Source organism: Nomascus leucogenys, chromosome 19, assembly GCF_006542625.1.
Source record: "Nomascus leucogenys isolate Asia chromosome 19, Asia_NLE_v1, whole genome shotgun sequence".
Classification (NCBI taxonomy): domain Eukaryota; kingdom Metazoa; phylum Chordata; class Mammalia; order Primates; family Hylobatidae; genus Nomascus; species Nomascus leucogenys.
Genome location: NC_044399.1, coordinates 40,356,499 through 40,378,031, shown reverse-complemented (window position 1 = coordinate 40,378,031; position 21,533 = coordinate 40,356,499). Strand labels below are relative to the sequence as shown.

The 21,533-nt window shown below is 46.4% G+C and overlaps 1 protein-coding gene across 1 annotated transcript in view; it reads left to right on the top strand.

Annotated features, from left to right (window-relative positions):
• EPAS1 (endothelial PAS domain protein 1) overlaps positions 1-21,533 on the top strand; it is an 89,378-nt gene that overhangs the window by 42,956 nt on the left and 24,889 nt on the right. Inside the window, exons 2-6 of the mRNA XM_003262806.3 lie at positions 6,443-6,633; positions 15,736-15,887; positions 16,309-16,393; positions 20,226-20,344; positions 20,473-20,678. Of these exons, the coding sequence (XP_003262854.1) occupies positions 6,443-6,633; positions 15,736-15,887; positions 16,309-16,393; positions 20,226-20,344; positions 20,473-20,678 (753 nt within the window). The remainder of the gene's footprint in view (positions 1-6,442; positions 6,634-15,735; positions 15,888-16,308; positions 16,394-20,225; positions 20,345-20,472; positions 20,679-21,533) is intronic.

Below are 21,533 nucleotides of genomic sequence, written 5' to 3'. Positions count from 1 at the left end.
GAAGTGGCAAGTGAAAGCATTTGTCCCTGTTTTAACCACTCCAGTCTCTTGTCTTCTCTCTTCTTTGTCCCCTCTTGTAGACTTTTGATATACTAGTCTGGATTATTAGTCTTATCTCCCAGATGGGCTGTGGTCTCTTTCAGGATAGAGACCATGCCCCTCAGGAGAGGTGTGTGTATTAAAGCATATTAATGCCTTTTTTCTCTTGTCAAAGTCTGTCTGATCTGGCCAGCTCCTCCTGAATTTGCTAATTTAATATTTTCTGTTCTGAATTTGTAACTTTTTGTTATTTTGCTTTGAGATGAGTTCTCACTCTGTCACCTGAGCTGGAGTGCAGTGTTGCATGGCTCACTGCAGCCTCGAGCTCCCAAGTCAAGGAATCCTCCTGCCTCAGCCTCTTGAGTAGCTGGGACCACCGGTGTGTGCCACTATGCCCAGCTAATTTCTAATTCTTTTAGAGATGGGGTCTTGCTGTGTTGCCCAGCTGGTCTCAAACTCCTGGTCTCAAGCAGTCCTCCTGCCTCAGCCTCCCAAAGTGCTGTGATTATAGGCATGAGTCACTGTGCCTGGCCTATTTTCTGTTTTCACTATCGAACATTGATACCTTTCCTCCCCTTTGTGATAGATTCCCCTACTGATCACTGCAGCCTTTGGACATCAGAATGTATCTAGAACACTGCCCACTGGGACACTGCCTTCATCTGAAACATTTTTGTCACTCCTTTGGAATGGCCCTCAGAGCCAAGACCATTCTTTTCAATACCTTCAACTGTGGCAAAGTCTTATCTTTTGAGGGCACATTTTATCCTATCAAACAACCACAATCCATCCACAGCTAAGTCTGGTGACTAACGGGGTGGGTAAACTGGATAATATTGTTTGGGGTTTGAAATGAAGTGCGTCCTTTGAAGAGTTGTGACTGATTTTCTTATGTGGCTCTGAAGTTAATTCTAAAAAGACTTCCCAAAAGACAGAGCAATGGCCACCTACCAGCATAAAGTTATAGGCTTCTCCCAAGGCGGCTTCTTTGAAGGGTAGCCACCTTGTGTGTGGCATCTATTTCAGATGTCTCATTATTTTCATCTCCCTCTTCCTATTAGCCATAGCGTCTGGTACAGTGGTGATCACACCAACTCCTAGATAAATAACTGGCTCATGATGGTGACTTCAAATTTGCTGGACGCAGTGAATATGGACACAGTGCATGGTAGAGGGAAAGAGTGTGGTTAGGTTTTGGAAGTGGACCTGGGCATCAGTCTTCCATAGATACATGATCACAGGCCCAGAAATCTATGTATTAATAAGTCCTCCAGGTGATTCTGATGCAGGCTAAAATTGAGAACCACTGCTCTGCAAAAATGGGGCCAATAACACTGCATCATTTAAGTGAGGATCAAATGAGACTGTTTATTAAATGCACCTGGCCCCAGTGCTCAATAAATGTGTTTCCTTTTCTTCCTACTCTTTGAGAAAGGTGACATAGCCGTTTGCATCTCCAAAAACATTTAAGTCCAACCCCATCTGCCTCCCCCCACCACACACACCCACCCATCCACCCTTCCTTTAAAAACTGGCTGCTTTGGAACCGTGGTCCTCAGCCCTGGCTACACATAGGGAGCTTTTAAAACTCCCATTGCCCAGCCTTCACCTGAGACCTATTAAATCTGAATCTCTGGGGGGTAGAGCCCAGGCATCTGTTTTTTAAGGTTCCTCTGGTGACTCCAGTGAGCAGCAAAACTGAGAACCACCGACTTTGGTACTGCCCCAATAAGTATGGGGACCAGTGACTCTTCCTCATCTCTGGAACCTGGAGCTGGGTGTGTTTCTCCTATCAGGCAGCCCCTGTACAGCAGCCACAAGCCTCATGGAAGTGTCACTAGACCTCTCCCAGTTGCATTTGACCTTTATTTCCTCCATTCTCAGCTTCTTGCAAATTGGCACCAGCTTAGAATTTCACCACCAACCAATAGACTGATCCCAGCTGGCTTAATTAGCGTCAGTCATCTCTTTACCTGCTGAAATCCATTCTGTTTCTAAGCTATTTAACCTTATAGGGTAATAGGCATATTGTTTTGATACCTGAATGGCCACAGGCATTAGGCATGTGAGTCCTAATCACTCTAAAAGTCTAGCTAATTAGGCAACCAACCCCTCTGTCTGTGACAGACATCTTGGGGCCTCACTCCAAGCTGTGTTCATATGGAAGTCAGGAACCAAGATCATCTTGACCAAGAGCAGATCATCCTTAGATTCATGACTTAAGTAGCGATCCTTAAGCCATGCTTGGAGCAATGACCTAAAAGTTAAGATGTTTTTAAGATAACGAAGCTCTGGGCAAAGAGGTTTTTCCTGGATGAACTGTAGCATATCTCTGCTGACAATTTTTGGACATTTCAGTTTTGTTTTATCTTTTGACTGGCTGCCTGGTGCTTAAGCGGTTGTTAACTTTAGCTGGGATCAAACGTTTCAGAATGTGAGTTTCCACCTTGGGGAGAGTAACTATAAATTTGTGCATATTAAAATGTCCAGGGAAAAAAAAACCAACCCAAAACAAATAGAAACAGCTTGTTCTCCACCTGCGGCATACATAGATACTGTGGCAGGGTTGGACCTGCTGCTTTTATGGAGCACTGCAGAGCCACATCTGATAACATTCCACCACATTCCCAGCACTACTGTGACCAGCACCTGTGTCTGCTAAGGCCCACAGCACTTAGTCCCTTCTTCCCCCTCCGACCCCATCTGAACTCTGATGCTGGTTCTTAGTCCTACTCTTAACATTCCAGGTGTTATCCTAAGGTGAATGGGTGCTCACTTAAAGACATGAGGCTCCCCTCATGAAATTTTTGTCACTGTATTTAAAAAAGTATTAGCCCTTCTTCCCAAAGTATGTGTGAACATCCAGGTTGTGGGAAAGTATCAACACAGCACAGGGAACATCAAAGTTGTACAGTAAATGATAGTTTCCTTGCTGCCAATGGAAAAACTTTTGATCTTGGACCCAGAAGAACTAGGTTTGAGACAATGTTTTTAGCAAATTATTTAATCTCTCTAAATCTCCACATCCTCATATTAAATGGAGATGATAGTTTCTATCTCTCAGGGTTGTGAGAATCAAATGAGATAACGTGTTAAGAAAAAGTGCTTTCTGTAAAGGCATTATTATGTGTCCTTTTAGGTTCAGCTGAAATCCCACCTCCCTGACTTTTGAACCAAGAGGCTGCCTAAGATTCTCAGTCTTCCTTTTTCTGGAAGTTAAGGTGTTGCTGTTTCTTTATTTCATGCCAAAGCCACTATCTCCTACAGTTAAGCAGTGAAAAGAGTATTTGCCTAGGAAGAGCAGGGTTCTAGCCCTAGCTCTGCCACTGATTACCTGGATTGCTCTAGGCAAGTAACTTACCTGCTCAGGTGTCTGTTTCCAGATCTGTGAAAGGGGAACAGTGACAATACCTGTCTTGCCTACCTCACTTGGTTGCAAGGATGGAATCAGATAGGGATCCCCTGTGTGTTTCAGGACTTCTAAGTGTCTGCTCACTGACTATAAACACTTCAATGGCTTATGTAGGCGTTGGCTTTGTGACATTGGGTGAATGACATATTATGTCTGAGCCTCAGTTTCCACATCTCTAAACTGTGTAAACAATACCTACTTTATTTTGTTGTTAGGGAGAGTATAATGAGCTAATATATGAAAGGTTCTTGGTACAGCACCAGGCACAAAAAGCACAGCAAGACTCACATATCAGATGCCATTGTCAGAGCATTGACTCCAGATTGCCTTTTCCCGACCTGGCGTTTCCTCTCTGCCTCTTCTTCGAGGAAGGGGCCGATGGCAGAGGGAGGCTTTGTGCATGCAGATATTGGCGTTAATGCCATAGCCTGTGCTGGGATTGCTTTTGCTTCAGAATGGCTTCCCTTGGCCCCTGATGACGAGGTTATGTGTTGATGACGCTTTTGTTGGAGAGCACAAGGGTTAGTGCTAGAGAATGAAATCCAGCATCTTTCACCTGACCCAAAGGCATGATGTGTGCGGTTTCAGCATCCTGCCCTCTTCCCATCTTCCTTTCCCGTGCCAGAATACTTGCAATTCTTTAACTTTTTCTCCACAATCAGGTCAGGATTAAAATGCAAGTGGGAGGGACTAATATAAAAACTGCCACTAAAGGTCTAATCAGGGCAAGTCCTGAGAAGGTGGGGAAAGGCGGGTGCAGGGGTAGGTGTCCTGGGGGTTGGAAGTCAGGGAGAGAGGGAAACAGGGATTAGATAAAGGAAGCAGAGAAGGGAGACAGGACAAGAAAAATAGTTTCACTCATTTCACAATTTTTCTGAAGGTTCTTCTTGACCATCAACAGCTGTTGGACAATTCATCCTTTAATCCGAGTATATGGCGCTTAATCCATCCACAGAGCTGGATAGTCTGTCTCTTTAAATGAAGTATGTTGTAAAATCAAAACAGTGCTTCTGCCCCAAATCTTGAGGGATTTGAGAGGCATGCTCTCATTCCATGCATCCCAAAATACAGATTTTCTGTCCAAATAACAGGCTGCAAAGCCAAACAAAAGGAGAAACAGCCTCTGGAATCTCAGATGGCAAGACAGAGCGAGCCAGCTAGAGCTGATTGGATTGAGGCCTTGAAACCTATGAACTGCGCTGGATGCCTTTTTATTTTATCTTATTTATATTTTTATAGAGACGGGGTCTCACTATATTGCCCGGGCTGGTCTTGAACTCCTGGGCCCAGGTGATTCTCCCATCTCACCCTCCCAAGTACGTGGGACTACAGGTCCAAATACTACCATGCCTGGCTTAGATGCTTTTTAAAAAAATAAAAAACATACTTGTTTCTTTATTAAATATGCAATATAGGTTATTTATAGAAACACAAGAAAATATAGATAAGCATTACAAAGCAAAATAAAAACCAAAAAAACTTCCCGTAACCTCACTACCCTGCAACTGCTAACATTTGTGAGTAGAAGGAGACAGGACAGTCATTGGTGGTTAAGTGCCATGATTCTGGGGCCCACCTGCCCAGTGCAAAGCCTGACTTCCCCATTTACCTGCTGGAGGCCACAGGTGAATTACTTGGCCTCTACGGGGCAGTTTCTTCATATGTAAATTAGGTATGATAATAATAATAATAATGATAATAATAATAATAATAATAATAATGCCTACTTCCAAGGGCAGTTGTGTGAGTTTAAATAAACCAAGGTAGTACTGTTTAAAACAGTCCTTGTAAGCACTATGTCTGTGATACCTATAATAATAGTTATTACACATCTAGCCTTGCTCCTGTATAATTTATAGGAAGTATTATGTATAATACATTTCTATGAAAATAGAATTGTCCTGTACTGTTTTGTAACTTTTTAACTCTCATGACTGTCTTTTCATGGCCATCTTTTTAATTAGTATTAGCTAACATTTGGTTGCTTACAGTTGGAACAGGCTTAGTGCTAAAGATTTTATATAAATGATCACATTTAGTCCTCACAATTAACTCTGTAGGGTAAGCACTATTGTTACCATTTGACGGATGAGGAGACTGAGGCTAAGCAGTTTAAATGATTTATTTACAGAGCTAACAAGCAGAGAAGTTAGAACTCCAGTCTAAACATTCTGGCTTTTAAACATGCCTGTGTGAGAACTTGCCATGGACTTTATAAGAAAGTCCAGGATTTCTTTAGGACTTCTGAAAGAGGCAAGCTTCAGTGCGTGTCATCTTTCCTTCCATCCTGCAGCAAAGAGGAGAATGAGGCTGAGACAGCCTGGCAACCTATGTTGGCAGGGCTTAGAGAGAAAATGTTTGTGCCCACTCCTTTTTAATCCCTGACAGAATGCACGTTGGTACTCTAGACTGTTGGGTGTGTGGCTAACTGTTCTGGGGCTGTAATGGCATTTTCAGTTTTTACTGTGGAAATCACTCTCTGGTATGAAGTGGGACCTAGGGTTCAGTACTACTCTTAATTTTTTCTGATTGTGTCTTATGCAGAAAAAGAACCTTAAAGCAGTTTTTTTATCTTGTTCTCCAGAGCCCTTGACAAAGCCATCTGAGCCACTGACCATAGCTTCCTTACCCTTCTCTTTCCATCCCTGGACATTCACCCCTATCCCCAGATATTCCAGGGCCAGGTCCCAGGCATTGGTAGTTAATTTAATCAGCCAGTCTTTGCCCAGACTCCACCCATGTGAAGCCCTATTCTAGCCTCCACAGGGAATGCAAGAGGAGGACTTTGGTTGCAAAGACACCAACACACACAAAAGCAGAGCTAACAATACAAAGCAGGTTGTGTGTGGCTCAGATGACTGGTGTGAGCCCTGATCAGTCTAGTAGGGGAGTGTGGCTGCACCGTGGGTTGGGGCCATGGGGATGTCCTGGCCAGAGGTATGATAGGCTGACAGTAACCTTTCTGGGACTAACCCCTTCTTCTCCACTTAGGAGTAGCTCGGAGAGGAGGAAGGAGAAGTCCCGGGATGCTGCACGGTGCCGGCGGAGCAAGGAGACGGAGGTGTTCTATGAGCTGGCCCATGAGCTGCCTCTGCCCCACAGCGTGAGCTCCCATCTGGACAAGGCCTCCATCATGCGACTGGCAATCAGCTTCCTGCGAACACACAAGCTCCTGTCCTCAGGTAAGGCCAGCAGCCTCCCCTAGGCTGGGCAAATGCCAGCCTTACCAGCGTGTTCCTGTACACAGGGGACCCTTCTCCTGCCAGAGCTGGAAAGTCACCCCACTACAGAACTTTCACCCACAGAAACACCATCATGAGTGATTTATTCCTTCATGTTAAACATCTCTCTTCCAGCAGTGACCTTCACCGTGAATCCAGCTGTGAGAGGAGGGCAAGGACAGGACCAGGGAAGAACATGGGCACCCAGAGGCTGTGGAGAACACGGGCTGGGAGAACCAAGGATGGCTTTTGCTGACTTCTCAATTTGTTGCCATCTGGCCATAAGACCCATCCTCCACACTAGATTGAGTCCGTAGGAAGCATTCTAATCCTTAACTTCCAGTGCCTTCTCCAGAACAGCAAGAAGGTGTGCCCAGATGATCTTTTCCCTCTGAGAAGCCAGTTAGGCCAAGCAAATCACTTAGTCTCTCTGAACATTGGTTTCCTCGTGTATAAAATGGGGTTAAACATACTTCTTGCCCAGGGTGTCGGTGAGAATGGACTGAAATGATGTCTGTAAAGCACCTGGCCTGGCTGAGCTCACTCACACTGGGGAGTCCTTGACATCACCCCTCCCCAGGAAAACAACTGCTTCTCCCCTCCCTAGTACCTCTGCAACTCCAAAGTTCACAAAACATTTGCTTTTTCTCAGTTACACTCTTCAAGAAACCATTTCCTATGCGTCCTGACCAGAAACAGGTGTCTTGGGTAGTCTTCTGGTTTCAGATCCTATGTGACATTCTCGTCAGGGGTATCAGTTCTGTAAGGATGCTGGGCAACGTGTTGTGCTCCTCCCCTCCTGGTCTGGTGCCACAGGTGGGGACAGTGTCTGACGGGTGAGCATGAGGGAGGCACTCAGGGAGGGAAGGTTCTTTTGTGGTTGTTTTTCAGTTTTCCGGAGTAAGCCTGGTGCCTTGGAGACGGTGGATTCCGCCATCCTGTTATGAAGTGGCTATTCTGGGAAAGAGGGAATCCAGTGTGAGGCCGGGAGGCCAGACCAGAATGTACTATTCTGGTCCCTGGAGTACAGGAAGGATATGGGGGACAGACTTTCAGAAAATAGGACGACAGCTCAGTGGGCCTGGGGTTGGAGGGCTAGGCCTAAAGGGGTGAAATGTGCATACAAGAGCAGGAGAGCCAAGGGGGAAGATATGCTCTATAAATACTTTCAAAGAACAATGCAAGACAATGGCAGATACATGATCCTAGATGCTGCAAAGACAGAACAGTGGGCTGAGCCCTGGCAAGGCTTGGAATGCTGGATATAAGGCTGGGAGACTCCATCACAGGGCATTTGTGCACCCCTCCCTTTAAAAAGGCTTGTCTTCCTGGATAACTGAGGGCCAAGTCGGCTAATGTTGCAGTCAACTTTACATATAAAGAGTAGACAGTGGAGGATTTAATGACTGGACGGAGGCCCCTTCCCCACAATGAGAACCCTCTCCCCTGCTTTCCTGCTGTGGTACTTGAGATTTCGCTCTTAGACATTAATTCCTTCAGATTAATCATTGCTTCTTTCATCCCCACTCCAATTCCTCCACCAACACAAAGCCCCAGAAGGGGTAATACAGGTTGAGTATCCCTTATCCGAAATGCTTGGGAGCAGAAGTGCTTTTGATTTTTTAATTTTTTCAGATTTTGGAATACTTGCATTGTATTTATCAGTTGAGCATCCCTAACCCAAAAATCTGAAATTTGAAATGCTCCGATGAGCATTTCCTTTGAGTGTTGTGTTGGATTTTGGAGCATTTCAGATTTCAGGTTTTCAGATTAGGGACAGTCAACCTGTATATTAATTGTAGAATGCCTCTGACTAAATTTGGACTCGTTGAGTGTTTCTCCTTATTTCACAGATAAGTGAAGCACAGACAGGTTAAGACTGCTCAAAGTCACACATTTAGCACATGGTGAACCTGCACCTGGAATTCAAGTCCTTTTGAATTTTGGTCCATGGGAAAACAGACATGGGACAGCAAGAGCGTTTTGTAAACCTGGCCAGGCAAAGATGCTGACAAGGGCTGGGGTGTGGGGTGTGGGGGAAGGGAGAAGGTAGGGGAACGAAGGTCAACAGAGGCAGCTGGGGGCCAGTGTGATGGGGAGGAGGTCCTCACACATTCAGAGAGTTGTCCTGTCCTTCTCCCTAGTGCAGGGCTTCGTTTTCCACGGTTGCCCTCCTGAGCCTGGCTGTCCGTCTCAGTGGTTCAAAGGTTGGCCTGGAAAAGGCCACGAGTTAGGCTGGGCTCTCTGAGCACATCTACCTGTGTGTGTTCTGGTGTGAGCCCTCGTGTGCTGATGGGAACCCCTGTGTGCTAAACACACCCGCAGAGATAGGACCAGAGTGGCCACAGTGGGACATCCCGTATCTATCCCATCTCCAGAGCCTGTTGGAAGTTGTGGACACAAACTTGCCTGCCCTCTGGCTGGGCTCGGCCCTAGACCAGCTAGAGCCCTTAGCCTGTCAGCTCTGGTCCTCTCTGTCCCAAGGAAAGAAATGAAGGAAAAGGATAAAAAGTTTCTACTTTTGGCCATGTGGTCTTGGTGTCCTTGAAGGAGAAGTTCTCACCGAACGAGCACAGCCCAGGGAGGAGGAGATGGTTTCTCAGCACCCGCTTTTCTGTGACTTCTCTCCCAGGCTCCTGCCATACATTCTCTAGACTGATTATTGAATTATTTTCAGAAATTGTAAGACAAGATCTTTCTCTTTCTAAATCGTATTTTGCTTTTCCGACACATGTAGCATTATGAAGAGGAGTACAGGATTTGTGGGCAGATAGACCTGCATTGGAATCTTAGTTTGGCTGCCTTCTTTCTCTGCAATGTTGTAAAAATTTCTCTTTGAGCTTTAGTTTCCTCACCTGCACAAAGGGAATAATGGTGCTTACCCTGCAATGTTATTTGAGGATTGAGATAATAAATATAAAAGGCCTTATCCTCTAGCCTGCCACATATTAAGCTTTCAATAAGTTACAGCTTAGAAATAAAAATTATTATAAACAAATATATTGATTTATATTAAATATAGGCTTCTGGAGAAATGATGTAAAAGAAAACCCAATGTAAATTCTTACTATCCTCTCACCTACCTTCTAGCAATTTCTATCAAAATGCAGAGTTGTCAAGCTTTTCCAAGGCAAAACAACCACACATTCATTATCTAAGCATTTCTAACAAAGGTGAGTACCAATTTTGGCTCACTTTGTGATAGGAAATAGCTGGTTGCATACCTCAAAGTTCAAAAGGCTAAAAAATACCAGGTTTTTCTTTAGAAAAGTTTCTCTTTACTTAGTAACACGTTTCCCTTTGATTTTCACAGTAGGCTGTTCTGTGTGGGAATGTTGGAGAGGAAACCTCAACGTTGAGAAATTCAGGCTGTGAGTCTGGGCTGCCGATTGAGATTCGTATCACAGGAAGCAAACTGAAACAATAGCTTTATGATATTAGCTTCCACGCTGGGCTGAGGACAGAACACACTCTTACAGGAACATCGGTGGAAATGCCACTTGATTGTCTTAAATCCTCTTTCAAGATGAGCCCCGCAAACCATGAGCGAATCAGGGTCAACTCTGCATTCTGAGGGCATTAAACCGCAGTGAATATACAAAATTTGCTTTGCATTGTAAAATTGAATTTTGGGCTTGCCCAAACTCATACATGGCGAAATCAAATGCATTTTCCGTGGACCTGGAGATCAGCATGAAGCAGGGTTTCTAAAGAGAAGTGTCAGTTGCATTCTGGATTCATCATCATTTGCTTAGCGAAGACATCAGTTATAACAAGAGATTATGTTTTCCTGATCTCTAGACTACTAAGGGAAATATATTAAAATGTGAGACAAGTGATTTTAAAGTTTTTAAGGCTTGATATGACCTTTCCATGCAGGAAAAGTGGGACAAAGAAAGAATTGTGGAGGCAGATATATGTTCTGGTGCCCTCTCACACCCCACTTTCAGACTTCTTTTCCCAGGCTTTCACTCCTACCTCCACCCCTTTGTCCCACCCACTCCAAATCAAGGCCTTTTTCTGTCCTGTTTGGAAAGAACTCAATAAGCTGATTCATGTGAGGATGTTAATGGGTGAGAGCAGCTAATATACAGTCTCTTCTAGAGATACTGACTTTGTTCAGATCATTCCTTTAACTTAAACTAAAAAGTCTGGTCAGTCAACAGGTGTTTGCTGAACCCAGGCCTGTACTACATCTTATGAAGGGTAATACAGAGAGGCAAGATAGGATGGTAAGATATATGCAAAGAACAAAGGCATGAATCTCTCCTAGTGGACTTTCAGGACTCTCAGGGAGCCCAGGAAGATCAGGAAGGACACAGTGCCTTCTGGCAAAGCCATCAGAGGAGCCCAGGCCTGCTAATAGTGGCATCGAAAGGTATGGCTAAGGATCCAGTAAGCCATCCCAGAATGATTTCCCCGTGGCTTGACTGGCACTGCTCTTGCAGTCTGCACATCCGGGAGGGCGGGGACTGGGGGCCAGGCCGTGGGTAAGGTGGAGGGGAGGAATCAGTTTAGGCAGAGCCTTAGAAGGAAGGCCCCTGTGGTGATCACAAAGTGGTGACTGCCAAGCACATCTGAACCAGGAAGACCCCATCAGAATGGCTTTAAGAACAGTCAGAGCAGTCCTGGAACTTCTCGGAGTAGGAAACAAGAGGCAAAGTGACCTTGGTAGAATAAAATTGCAGCCAGCATTCTCACCAGCAGCACCATGGGGCAGCCTGGTCTCTGAGACCACTCAGGAGACTCTGCTCTGCCACTCTGCCTGCTCTCTCCCAATGCACAGCCCCTGCTGGCCAGGAAGTCCCACCCCACATGGGCGGTGCTGCCTGAAGGAAATGAGCGATGCTCCGGAAAAAGTGCTCCAAAACCTCAGCCCGCGCATATCCTGGCTGTGGGGAGTCATCAAAGCCTGTTTACCGGGGCTATTTTTAGCATTAAAGAATCTTGTTAGCTCCCCAGGATGGGCATGCACCGTCTCAGCAGAGCACCTCTGGTTTTAATGACCCATCTCTCGTCTTTGGGGTCAGACCCTGAAGGGTCCTCGGAAGCAAGTAACTGAGATCTGGAGCCCAGGATGATTTACAGACCCAGTTGGTGGCTTATTGAGCACCTACTCTGGGCTCCTCACTTTGTTCTGACCCAGAGTTGATGCTGGATTGTTGCATCACCTTACAGCAGTTTATCTCTGTCTTCCCCACCAGTCTGTCGATTCCGAGGGAAGGAATTGCTCTTACACCTTTCAGTATTCCTGATTCTCCTTAGGACAGGACTGAGCACAAAGTAAGTGACACTTGTGGACAGATTACCTTGTGCCTAGCATAAAGCAGATATGAACACACTAGAAACTTTATAATGGTGTAGGGAATGAGTGCATTTTTCCATGTCCGTAACACTGAGTTGGATATTAATGGTACATCGGGGAAGACACGATGTTCATAGGGGAAGGGGCAGAGGGGTCTTCAGCAGATTTGTGACGTGAGCATCCAGGGTGAGGGTCTACCTCCTGGCTCCACAGTTTTCACTCTCAGCTCCAAGCTGGGAGTGACCTGGCCAGGTTCCTTCAGAAGCTCCCAGGAGAATAAGCAGGTGCTGTGAGGGCAACTAGTTCCACAGAGGGAAGAGACCCTGTCCCAGCCCTGCCATCGCATGGTCCCTGGGGCCAACCTGCTGGCTTCCTGGTCCTCCAGCCATTGTGACCTCAGTCCCAAGACATTCTGTTTCCCCTCATGGCCCTAGATTGCCCCTCTCCCTCCCAGAGGCCAGATGACCCGATGCTGCTGTAGCCAATTTCGCCACCTCCTGGAAGCAAATGCACTGGGCATGGGTGGAAACCAGTTTGGCTGTGTTGGAACTGTTAAAAACAGGAAATTTTAAGCAGGACTATTTCCTCTGGGACTAGTTAACCCAAATAGGGTTGTCTTGGGACTACTTCAGATTTTGAAGTCAGCGTTACCACTGAGATCAAAGAAATTGAAGAGAAAATATCTTCTCGGTTGGCTAGAAACCACAGGGTTGGCCTCTGTGTATCTATAGAAGGTGGTCACCTATCTGGTGTGATTGAAGTGGCGCTGAAAACCTCTCCTCACTCATCTCCAAAATAAGTCACCACCTGCCAACACAGGCTAATTAAGGTCACTCGTAGGATCTTTGAGTTGAGGCCATAGCTCTCAGTATGTGGTCCTATGAGAAGCAGGGTCAGCATCACCTGGGAACTTTTTAGAAAAACAGATTCTCAGTTCCCTCTGAAGACCTACTGAACCAGGAACCCAGCGGGGGCCCATCCAGGGCCAGCTTCATGGGGGTGCAGCACAGGCAGTCTTAGAGGGCGCCACACTTAGAAGGTTCTCAGGCTTGGTTTAATGTTTCCAGTGAGAGGTCTCACATTTTTATTTTACACTGGGCCATGCAAATTATGTAGCAGTCCTGGTCTCAGAAATTTTTCTTTTAGCCTGGCCTATAGATGATTCTGATGCATACTCAAATTTGAAAGCACTGAGTTAAGTCATTTTGTCCCCTAAAGCCCCTGTTCAAATGAAGATTTTAGCTGGGAAAGCTAACATTCACAGTGGCATCGCCCACACCTGGGACATTGCATCATCACTTGAGCGGGCTGGTTAGCTGGCAGAGAACAGGTGTATCAGCAGAAACCCCAAGCAGGGATCAGGTGTGCGTATATGTATGGTATAAGGCCATTCCCATGGCCTATGGTTCTCCCCTCTCCAGGCTAGCTGCCTGAACCAGGGTGTGGAGACGAAAGAATTTACCTTATTTTGTTTCACCATTTTAGCAAAACAGAGGGAAAGCCACTGGGGCATTACTCTGTACAACCCACCTCTTGGGTCTGAAGGCTTGCCCATCCCTGGACAGGACACTGTGATCCTCTGCAGAAGGCATCTGTGACGCCGACGTGTTCTCTGATCCTGTGTCCTGAAAGATAGCTGGTCCCCTTTGCCTTCACTGAAGCCTCTTGGTAGGAAGATCTTGTAATTTGGATTTGTTCTTCTTGAGGAATAACGGCAGGTAACCCAAAGCTTAAATTTAGAGGCTAGAGGAAAAAGATAAAAGAGAAATCCAGTGTCCTTGCAGAAAGGCCCTCGAACGACATTTCACAGCATTGATGTGTCCCTGGCCAGGTGGCCCATAAATTGAATTGCATTCTACGTTCCTTAGAATAGTCTCCATTTGAAACACTCCTTTTAGTTAAGTGAATATTAATGTTTGCAAGTGACAAATTACTCTCTAATCCCCTTGTTCTATAAATCGAGTGAGGCATACTTTTGATTGATGTTTGCACTGAATACAAATTCTCATAAGTAAATGTCTTTGGAGTTAAATAATGAACTAGGAGAAGAGAGCTGAAATAAAGTCTGTGGTCTGTGCATAACAACCAAAGGCCTGGGGCCTAAGAGGATTTTTTGGTCTGGGACAAGAGCCGAATCTATATTTTTCAGATAGCAGAGGTATACTAGATAGGCCAGGACACTCAAAGTGTGGGTGGTTCGGGGTGGAAGTTTTCCTAGGCTGCCCAGCAACCACCTGTACAGCCTGCTGAGAATGCAGTTGCCTGCTCACTCTGTTTTGCACCTCTGCGCTTCACTCTCTCCAAGCCATTCTGTATGCCATTGCCAGACTAATCTCCCCAAAGCAATGCTTTGAGATGCACTCCTGTAATCACATTTGCTTGACATGTGAGGCCCCTCCAGGACACTGGGCCTGCCTCACCAGCCCAGTCTCTGAGACTGGGAAATGGATTCTCATCTTCAGCCAGATGGGCCTCTCTTCAGTCCTAGGAGGGAGCTTGCTCCAGGTCTTTTCCAGTGTTCACACAATCCCATCTGGTTCAGAAGGCCCTTCTTTCATTCCACAGAGTGGAATCTGTTTTTTCTGACTCTTCAAATCTTCTTTGGAACAGTTAGTTGTCTGTGATCACCCCAAAGTGACCCCCTCATCCTCTGACCCTTAGAGCTCTTCCCATCTACACTTTTCCTTGGAAGCCCAGCTATGACACCCTTGAACTTTTATTTAGCTTTGCATCTCTGAGTGCTACATATTCCTCACCTGGGATCTGAGCAATTTGAGGGTGGTGCATGTCTTGGAGCAGAAAGAAGAAAGAATTTACTGTTGTTACAGTTTTAGGCACTTTACGTGCTTATCTAATCCTTACAATTCAGAGATGGAAATTGTTATTCCCATTCAGCTGATGAGGAAAGTGATATCCAAAGAGGTTGTTACTTATCCAGAGTCATAGCCTAATAGGAGGCTGATCTAGGAATAGAACCTGTGTTTAACTCCAAAGCCTATGAATGATTGAGTGTGGCTTCTGGATTCAGCTGTCAAAGCTTGCTAGCTTTGCAATATTTATACCTTTGGACAAATGGCTTAACCTCTCTACACTTCATCTGTAAAATGAGATTAAGAATAGTATCTACCTCATAGGTCATTGTGAAGATTACATAGCATGCTTAGTGCAGTACCTTTCATGTAGTAATTGCAGTATATATTAGCAGCTAAAATTTGTTCCTACTACTGTGACTACCATTATATTCAGGCATACTTTGATTGATGTTTGCACTGGATAAATACAAATTTTCATAAGTAAATGTCTTTGGAGATAAATAATAAACTAGGAGAAGAGGGCTGAAATAAAGTCTATGGTCTGTGTATAACAACCAAAGGCCTGGGGCCTAAAAGGTTTTTTTGGTCTGGGACAAGAGCTGAGTCTACAGGCTGTACAGGTGGTTGCTGGGGGCAGCCTGGGAAAACTTCCACCCCGAACCACTCACACAGCAGCTCCTACTGCTCTTGTTACTAGTGCCAGAAGTACTGTTGTCACAACAAGCACACTGTCCTCACAGCTCCCATCAGGGTGTCCTCTGTGCAGTGGTGCTCATCCAGTGCCTGCTGCCGGGAGAGGCAGACATTCAGATGGTTGGCAGTGTGCGTTTCCAGAAAAGTCCACCCAATTCCTTTGCACCATCCCTGGAAAATGCTTATCTGTGCCAGTCACATCTGTTTTCACTCCACATTCATGCAAGCTGTCCCACCCCCCGCTCTTTCCAGTTTGCTCTGAAAACGAGTCTGAAGCCGAAGCTGACCAGCAGATGGACAACTTGTACCTGAAAGCCTTGGAGGGTTTCATTGCCGTGGTGACCCAAGATGGCGACATGATCTTTCTGTCAGAAAACATCAGCAAGTTCATGGGACTTACACAGGTGACACCCTCCTTTATCTCTTTCAAAAGAAGAAATGTTTCCATTTGGGGGTAGAAATGAGTGGAAGGTGCTAGCCACAATCCCACTTGACCTCTCCCTGCAAATGCCCACTATGACCCTCGCTGACCTCAGGCCACATGCCTCAGGCCACACTGCCACCCCCAGGCATTGGGTTTGGCTTTGCTCATGTCCATCCTGGTAGACAGCTCTCTACTGACTCATTAACAGACCAAGTCTCTGTCATCATCAGTAGTCCCTGATTACATCTTTCTGTCTGTGGACCTGACACTGGACTGGGATTATGAGAAAACCCAATTCAGTCTCCTCCCTGCCTCCAAATCTGGAAGGTGGCTCAGCTTCCTCTTGGAGTCTTTTACTTCACTGTTAGGAATAATGATGCCTAACCTTGTTTTTGAAACAGGTGGAGCTAACAGGACATAGTATCTTTGACTTCACTCATCCCTGCGACCATGAGGAGATTCGTGAGAACCTGAGTCTCAAAAATGGTATCCTTAATTGTGTTTACTTCCTTCTTGCCCCCTCTGGGTGGGAATCTGCCTCCCCTTTGTCTGTGATTATAAGGGAAACAGCTCGTGGCCCTTGTGATGCAGGAAAAATGGATGTCCTTTAAAAATTTAGTTTAAGTATGTAGCCTGTGAGATGAGATTGGGGCACTGAGAGGATCCAGTACTCAGAAATAGCTCCTGCTGGCCCCGCATGGTGCCTGGTGTCCCACTACTAGGGGACACCTTTGAGTTAGGACACTGTCTCTAGGAGGTTTCATCACCCAAGAGTCAAGCATCTCTGCCAAATGACACCACCCAAACCAATGAGGAACTAGTCTGTGCCAAAGTGCTCATAGTAACTACTGTAGTTATCTATTGCTGTGTAACAAACCACCTAAAACATAGGGCTTTGATGATTATCTCCCAGGGTTCTGTGGGTTCAGCGGGTGGGTCTTGTACTCCATGTGATGTCAGCTGGGCTGCAGTCATCTGGGGGCCAGACTAGGCTGGGGTGATCAGGATAGCTCACACACGTCTGGGACCTTGTGGCAGGTGGCTGGAACCCTGGACTCAGTTGGCATGCTGGGACAACAGGACTCGTTCTCTCACTCCATGGAGTCTCAGAGACTCTCCCTCTCCATACGGTGTCTCTAGGGTAGCCAGACATCTTCTGTGGCAGTTTAGGGCTCCCAGAAGCACTAAAGTGGAAGCTGCCAGACCTTCCCAAGGCTTTGTCCCCAGATTGGCAGAGCATCACTTCTGCCCCATCTTGTTGGTGAGAGCATGTTACAGGCCAGCCCTGGCTCATTGTGGGAGGAAACTACACGAAGCTGTGAGTGTCAAAAGGCATGGCTTGTTGGAGCTACTTTTGGAGATGAGCTACCACAGGAAATGGTACCCTGATGAGACGTAGGTCAAGTAGGTTTTGATGGAGAAGAGGTTTAAAAAGATCTAGCATTCAGGACCTTACCCATGGGGATACCCAGCAGGTGCCAGTGGATGAGAGGACCCACACAGGCAGAAAGCATGTTGCAATAGCAGTGGAGCTTCCTCTCTTGTAACTGTGGCCATTCAACACAGGCATGAATAGGGACATTGTTAAGAGGACTGAAGCTTTGGTCAGAAGGGGGGCTTAATGACTGTCAAGGGCCCTTCCAAACCTGAGATTCTGTCACTGGTCTGGGGAGATTCTGTACATGTCTAGATGTCCTCTTTAACAACCTCACCTGTCACTGCCATGGGGCTTGTGCTTGTCCAGCCTGAATAATAGAGGCAGTGAGGCTAAGCCTACAAGGTTTGGCTCTTATTACCACACACGCTACGAAAACAGACACTTCGTTGGCTCGCCTCCACCCTATTACAGACTGAGCCTGCAGTCCACATTTCGGCCTGCAAAGTACAGAATTACAACCACCTCCTCTTTTACCACTGCCACAGCTCCCTTACCCAGCTCCTCTGCTCTCTCATCTGCAGGCCTTAGGCCACCTGGGTCTTAGAGTACACTGGCAGAGAGCACCCTGTAGGCTGCTCAATGTCTTGTCTGGTTCTATGGGGAGAGGGCTACCAGACTTTCTAAACCTCTCTAAAAAGAGGATTCATGTTCTGAATGGGTAGGTGCTTGAAGCCTGAGAAAGCCTGAGAAAACCAAAGACTCATTTCTTCTCTATTCCAGAAACCCTTTTGGCCTTTGGGTTCTTAGTCTCAGTTCAACCACTGACCATAGTCTGAGTTTGAGTCTGTGACCAGAAGCAAGTACCCTACTTCTCTGTTCCTCAGCATCTTTCTTTTCAAATTGATGATATTGGACTAGGCAAAGGCAATGACCTTTCAGTTCTCAAGTGCCATGATTCACAGCCAAGTGACCTCTAATTATCTGAGTAGAACTTTAGATCTCTTGATCTGCATATTGAGGACTTGGGATCAGTCAAACTCAATGAATCAGCAAATCTTCACTGAAGGTGCTAGCCTGTGGGTGGACTCGTGATCTAGACCTAAAGGGTTAGTGTGAGTTCCTAGAGGAAAAGAAAGCTGTGATGCAGATTGTGGAAGGCTTTGAAGGCCAGGTGGAGGGCCTTGAACTTTATTCCATAGACAATGGGGAGCTATTGAAGGTTTCTGTGCAGGAGTGGAGTGATCTGTGTGGAGCAGTGTTTAGAAGGAATGATCAAGTCTGGGCACGGTGGCTCACGTCTGTAATCCCAGGACTTTTGGAGACCGAGGTGGGTGGATCACGAGATCAAGAGATCGAGACCATCCTGGCCAACATGGTGAAACCCCGTCTCTACCAAAAATACAAAAATTAGCTGGGCGTGGTGGCGGGTGCCTGTAGTCCCAGCTAGTTGGGAGGCTAAGGCAGGAGAATCACCTGAACCCAGGAGGCAGAGGTTGCAGTGAGCCGAGATCATGCCACACTGCACTCCAGCCTGGCGACAGAGCGAGACTCTGTCTCAAAAAAAAAAAAAAAAAAGATCAAATGTTAGCATGGGGAGAATCCAGAGGTTAGCAAGTTAAGAGGCCTCAATAATACCCAAGCAACAGCCACAAATGAATCCCTCCAGCCCCCTTATACCCAACAACTGGTCTGGTCCTGGTGGTGGGGCCAGATCCCAAGATACAGGTACATCTCATTGTATGCTAACCCCACCTCTGAAAATTAAAATGGTAAGAATCATAATTTGGTATGGGAGAAATGGTTTTATAATCGTGATGAAGGAATGTTCTCTCTTTTTTAAAAAAATTCACTGTTCAGTCTGTTACTGAGTGGGGTCCCCTAAGGATGTTGAAGTTTTGTTCAAGGGTGCCACAGTTCCTTTGACACATAACTCTTCAGGAATATGTCAGTAAAGTCAAGGTCCTCTGGAAGTTTAAGTGCAGGGGCTGGTGACTGTTCCTGGAGGAAGGAGTGTGACTATTTGAAACAAGGCTCTAGATTGTTCTGTGATGCTGGGTAGGGGGCAGGATTATATCTTTGAAAGTAGGTACCAGAGATGGTGGTATAGGCAGGATTTAGACACAGACAAGTGGGATTCAGCTGGCACTCTTCATTACTTTGTTTTACAAAAAGTGGAAAATGGTTCTGAATCGGTAGGCTGTTTGGCAACTATAAGGAAGGAAGCTGTATTGCTGGTCCTGGTGATTTATTTAATTCTTGCTGAGAGAGAGGATATGATCCAGGTTGAGTTAATCCATAAAGTGGACTTGCTTACCAAATCCGCTGTAAGGAGATTCGTACCAGAGGTCTCTCTAGAGCCTTGATACATATGTCACTTCAGGGACAAAGCTAATGGCATGGTATCCTGAACACAGCTATTGCAGTTTGCAAATGGGGTACAGGAGGGGTTAAATTCCTCCTGAGAGACAGGTTATAAAGGAAAGATGGGAGTGTCTGAGAGACATTTCTAACCTGTGAGGAAGGCTTACACTCTTGGAGTAACTGTGGCCTCACCCAGACTGTCCCTTGGAATTTCTGCGAGAAGACCTGGGCCTGCCCCAGGAAAGGGTGGCTGAGTTAGTGGCTGATAGGCAGTCGTTGTGTCACTGCTCGGAGGGCACCACTGACCATGTTCCAGATGCAATGGGAAATCAAATGATGGAGCAGCTCCTACCTTGTGGGAGTTTATGCTGCAGTAGAGGAGATAAGCTGGAGAGTGGGAACCATTAGTCCACAGGCCATGATGGAGCTCAGTGTTCCAGGCAGACCACAGGTGCTAAGAGAGCAGATATTTGGAAAATACAAACAATAGGCTGCCAAGAAAAACTGCAGCTGGGCCCCTCCCATGAATATCCATATAAAACTAACTTCAGCTGGTTCTTCCCATCCTTCCACATCCAGGTTCTGGTTTTGGGAAAAAAAGCAAAGACATGTCCACAGAGCGAGACTTCTTCATGAGGATGAAGTGCACGGTCACCAACAGAGGCCGTACTGTCAACCTCAAGTCAGCCACCTGGAAGGTAGGGCAACATCAGGCCTGGGTTGGAGTCCCAGGTGTAGGGTGACGGCGGTGCGGGGGATGCCTAAGGCCCTACCCCCACCCCCAGCATTCTCGGCCCCATATCTGACCCTTCTATGCCTGTCTCAGGTCTTGCACTGCACGGGCCAGGTGAAAGTCTACAACAACTGCCCTCCTCACAATAGTCTGTGTGGCTACAAGGAGCCCCTGCTGTCCTGCCTCATCATCATGTGTGAACCAATCCAGCACCCATCCCACATGGACATCCCCCTGGACAGCAAGACCTTCCTGAGCCGCCACAGCATGGACATGAAGTTCACCTACTGTGATGACAGGTAGGGGGCCATGGGTGTGTATGCTGTGGGCAGAGATGGGTCTTACCTGTGTGTGTGGGGAGTTGTGTCTGTATTAAAGGTATGGAACTGGACATAGACGTGGTATTGCCGGGTGCATGTTCGTGGACCTGTGCCACTGTTTCATTGCATCAGTGCCCCTCAGAGGTTCCCGGTACTGTATTTGGTGGTCTCCCGTTGACAGAGCCTCAGGGTCCATCTGCAGAGCTTTCCTGGTGTGCAACTCCTCTCATCATTGTGGTGTGAACATATTTCTCCATAAGTGTATCAGGCTCCTGAGGAAATTCTCAAGGCAGTCTTCTGCCCCAGGAGAAAGAGTCTAGAGACTTCCATCTGTACTCCTGCTTCAGAGGCCAGTAAGGAGCATCAGCTTCTGCCCTGGAGACTGACCCTCTTCCATTACTGACTGAGCCTTTCCCTCCGCCTTGTTCCTTCCTGCATGCAACTCCATTCCCGCCAGTGTCCAGCCATTTTGAAGAAGATGAAGGTAGCTAAGCCAGATGCTAACCCCCCAGTGCCAGGCCCAGTGTCTCTTAGGAGACACAGTAGTGATTAAGAGCATGGGCTTCAGGACTAGATGGCCTAGGTTCAAATTTAGTAATAAATGTTCGGTGTTAGCTCTTATTATCACCTTTATTAGAGTTGTTGAAAGAGTGCCTAAGACTGCTTATGCATATCATGCCATCTCGGGTTCTTAGCTCATTTAGAAGACTGAAGCAGGTGGGGAAGAGGCTGGGGTTGTCATAGGAGGGAGTATTTAGATATCCCACAGCTCCTAACTCTCCCACCAGCCCTGCCTCTGGGACTGTGGACCCTGCTGATGGGAGGTAGGAGGAG